Source organism: Macadamia integrifolia, chromosome 5 (genome assembly GCF_013358625.1).
Source record: "Macadamia integrifolia cultivar HAES 741 chromosome 5, SCU_Mint_v3, whole genome shotgun sequence".
In the NCBI taxonomy this organism is placed as follows: Eukaryota; Viridiplantae; Streptophyta; class Magnoliopsida; order Proteales; family Proteaceae; genus Macadamia; species Macadamia integrifolia.
In genome coordinates this window covers 34,067,241-34,070,820 of record NC_056561.1, presented here as the reverse complement: position 1 = coordinate 34,070,820, position 3,580 = coordinate 34,067,241, and the positions used below count along the sequence as shown (strand labels likewise).

Genomic DNA, 3,580 nt, shown 5'->3' with positions numbered 1-3,580 from the left:
GCAGCCTAGCCTCTCTCATTTCAATTGCTTCACGTACTTCCGAGAATCGACAATGGTGCGACAGATCGGACAAATCGGTTACTTCAACAACCATGAATCTACACATTGAGCATGAAACTGTGCTTAAAAATAGGATTTCTCACTTAGATTGAAACGTTCCAAGGAACAGCAGAATCAAAATCACTGCTTCTGCTTCCCTTCTCCCCTGTTTTGAATTCAAAGCTTGGAAGCTGCTCTAGATCATCAATGGGCATTCTACTGCCTCCATTGCTGCCCTTCTATATGCTTGCGAAACTGAACCCTCTCCGAAAAGCTCTCCCAATTACACAAACATGAACTAAGATCTATACACAGAGATGACAATTGCCATCGATAAAAATCTTTATTACAAAACCCAGGCACTTAGCCAGCCAAGATTAGATAGAAGAAATGATCAGAGATGTGACAGCCTCCATACACCTTTATCATATCGCTGTGGTATCAGTATTTGGAAGAAAGGAGTGACTGTCTTGGTAGGAGACCCAAATTTGAGTCTAGCTCTTTAGGCCTCGTTTGGTAATCATCCTCGGGAACAGTTCTGTTCCACAGAACAGAAGAACAACTTTGATTTGCGTTTGGTAAAATCCAGTTCGTTCTTATGTTTCTGCAGTACGAACCGGTACAAATATGCTTGTTTCACATTGTACGATAAGAATTTGAGACGAAAAAAATTGGAGGGAAAAATCCCCCCTTCCCGATCAAATACCCTCACCCTCCAAGGCCCCCACAGATCCCTTCTCTCTATCTTCTCGAGAGCTCTCTGCAATCTCTCATCGCTGAAGAAAATCAAAGGAAGAAGAGAACTCCAGTAGGTACGTTGCAGCCATCTCGACCCCTTCTCTCTCTCTCTCTCTCTCTCTCTCTCTCTCTCTCTTAGCAAGCCGCAAGTGCAGCGTGATCTTCCTGCTCACGTTGGAGCTTCGAAGCTTTGCAACAAACTTGCTTCGAAGCTCGAACATCCCCTCTTGCTCACTCAAAAAAGACTTACAAAGGTACTCTCCAAAAAAAAAAGGCCTACATTTTTTATTTATTTAATACTCTTCTGGGTTTACTAATCTGGGGCTCAATTCCTCAATCCCCTGTCACCAATTCCAATGATGTTAGGGTTAAATTCGATGTGTCTTTGTTAGATGAGATTTTCTTACCCAACAAAAAAAGTTGGATGAGTTTTTTTTACCTGAATAATTTTTAGGGTTCAATATACTCTGGGTTGAACGGCAAAATTTAGGGGTTTTGTTGTTAATCGTGAATGTTTAACTGCTTCATCAGTAAAGCTCATTACTTCAGGCATATAATGGGTTACTGTTGGTCACATGGTATAATGCATCATCCTTCATGCACTTCCAACAATTGAAGAAAAAGCATGAGAAGTCCCTTGAGTAAGGAACTGAAACAGGACCATTGTCTCCACTGTGCTGCTTCAGCTTTGAAATTTGGTTTCTTTCCCTTCATTTCAACTGGGTTTTTGTTGAATTGATCTTTTTCTTGTTCTAGTTCTAGTCATCCCTCCCTCCCTCTCTCTGTGTGTTTACATGCATTCTCCCTTCTGACTGGAATTCCTTCGAGAGAAATAATTTGGGACCAAAGAGAGACCTGTGTTAAAAGTGCTTTATGGAATTAATGAAAGTTAAGAATGGGAGTGAGTGTGTATTGTATAGACGATGGAACATACTGTAATCTGACTGAATTGTACATGGCTCATGGAGTGTAGATGACCCACTTCTTGATTTTGGAGCTCCTGTTTTTCCCTGATTGTACAATGCCTTTGAATGATGAATTGATAACCTAGTTGACTTGTACTGATTTCAGTGTAGGGTATGGATAGATGGTAAGAGAAACAATTGTGAATTTAGTCCTTCTAATACTGTATCGAATCTATTGACATGGGCAGACTTTTAATTCTCTTGCTTCTGAAATTGACTGAACCATATTTGATTGGAACCGTCTCAAAATTATGTGAATTCTACATCTTTGTTTATGATCTTATAGCCATTGTGATGTTGTAAAATTATTTCTGTGAGATTTCATATAATTGTATCCATACTGAAGTGTCGTCCTCTTCAATTATTTCAATTAACTTTTGTTGGATCCAGCTGACTCAATTTAGCATTGTAGTAGAATTTTTCTTGATTCTTGTACATGAGCTCTTGTTTTTATCAATGTCAGACCCAATGGCTAGTAATGCAAACCCCAACGTTTACACTGCATGGGGAACAAAAGAGTTGAATGCATTCATTAAGTTGATGATAGATAACGTTAAGAAGGGGAACAAGACCAATTCTACTTTCAATAAAGCTGGATGGGACAATATCAAAACCCGATTAGAGGCTTGTATGGGTCGTTCTTTCAATAAGGAACAACTCCGTAACAAGATGAACAGGTTGCGAAATGACTACAAAAGCTTCAAGAAACTGCTTGAAACAACAGGTTTTAGATGGAATTCAATCACTAGGACAATTACAAATGATGACAGTGTATGGAAAAAGGCTATACAGGTAAAGCTTTCTTTGCAAAATTTTGTGTACTAGTGAATGGTTTGCTTATATTTAATTCCATGTCTAACAATGTGTTGTTATAAAATATTCAGGCAAACCCAACCTGGTCCAAATTTAAGAGGAATGGATTACCCTACTGGCCTGAGTTGCAACTGATCTTTGGAGATTCATATGCACGTGAGGATTTGGGAATCAGTCAAGCGTTAGTGATTTCTGTCAATGATGGTCCAAATGAAGTACCTATTGATGTTGCCCTACCTACTCCCACCCCTATGGACAGAGATTTGGATGATATAGAAGATTTTGAGGCAGAGGAAGAGCATCTTTGTGTTACCCAGAGGCTTGATAGAATGCCATCAACCCGTAGGAAGCGAAGTATTACTGCTGATGTTTCAAATGCATTGCTGTCCATTAGAAAATTTTGTGCTTGGAAAATGAATGGGATGGGCAATACCTCTGCCAGATCTACAGCTCCTCCTCCTCCTCCAACAATGACTGTGGACTACAACATAGTTACCTGTCAGAGATTGCTGGACACCATACCTGATCTTAGAAAGGAGTTGTACATGAAGGCGGTCAAACGTATGTGGGAGGATCAAGAATGGAGACAATCATTCATTGTCTGCATTCCTGAAAGAAGGGCTTGGTTGCTAGAGATATTAGAATAGTGAAGATGGTGTTTAGTTGGATGTAGTACTTATGGATGATTTAACTTTTTAAGTTTGATTTCGCATTGATGTAGATAAATGGTTTTAGCACATTATGGATGTTTTAAGTATTCAAGGAGGCTATTCTTGTTGGTTTGACTGAAATTGTGAGTAACTATTTTCTTGATTACTGTATTCATCTCTTGTGATTGGATTACATATTGAAGGCCTTAGGCCGGTTCAGCTGAAGCCTACCCCCCCCCTTTTTTTTTTTTGCAGAATGGGATGAGAAGGAAGATGGAAATGATGTCAAACAGAAGCGAGAAAGACGGCTGGGATGATGATGATGTCAATGATGACTTCTCGCTGCAGCTGAGGAGGGAGCTGGAGAATAATGCT

At 39.7% G+C, this 3,580-nt stretch overlaps 1 protein-coding gene across 3 annotated transcripts; it reads left to right on the top strand.

Moving 5' to 3' along the window:
* The first annotated feature begins 6 nt into the window (after positions 1-6).
* On the top strand, positions 7-3,346 carry LOC122078504. 3 transcript variants are annotated; one of them, XM_042644514.1, is made up of 3 exons: positions 7-851; positions 2,206-2,534; positions 2,627-3,346. In XM_042644514.1, exons 2-3 carry the CDS (start codon positions 2,211-2,213, stop codon positions 3,200-3,202), a joined length of 900 nt encoding a protein of 299 aa, XP_042500448.1. In that variant the 5' UTR covers positions 7-851; positions 2,206-2,210; the 3' UTR covers positions 3,203-3,346. The 3 variants fall into 3 exon arrangements, with proteins under 3 accessions (XP_042500448.1, XP_042500450.1, XP_042500447.1); XM_042644516.1 differs by having other exon boundaries at positions 7-1,031; XM_042644513.1 differs by having other exon boundaries at positions 7-2,534.
* Positions 3,347-3,580: the final 234 nt, after the last annotated feature.

Excerpts from the sequence above, each read along its gene's own strand:
- LOC122078504 (XM_042644513.1), top strand. The coding sequence starts at position 2,199 with ATGTCAGACCCAATGGCTAGTAATGCAAACCCCAACGTTTACACTGCA. Across the intron at positions 2,535-2,626 it reads TATGGAAAAAGGCTATACAG|GCAAACCCAACCTGGTCCAA; the intron begins GTAAAGCTTTCT and ends TAAAATATTCAG.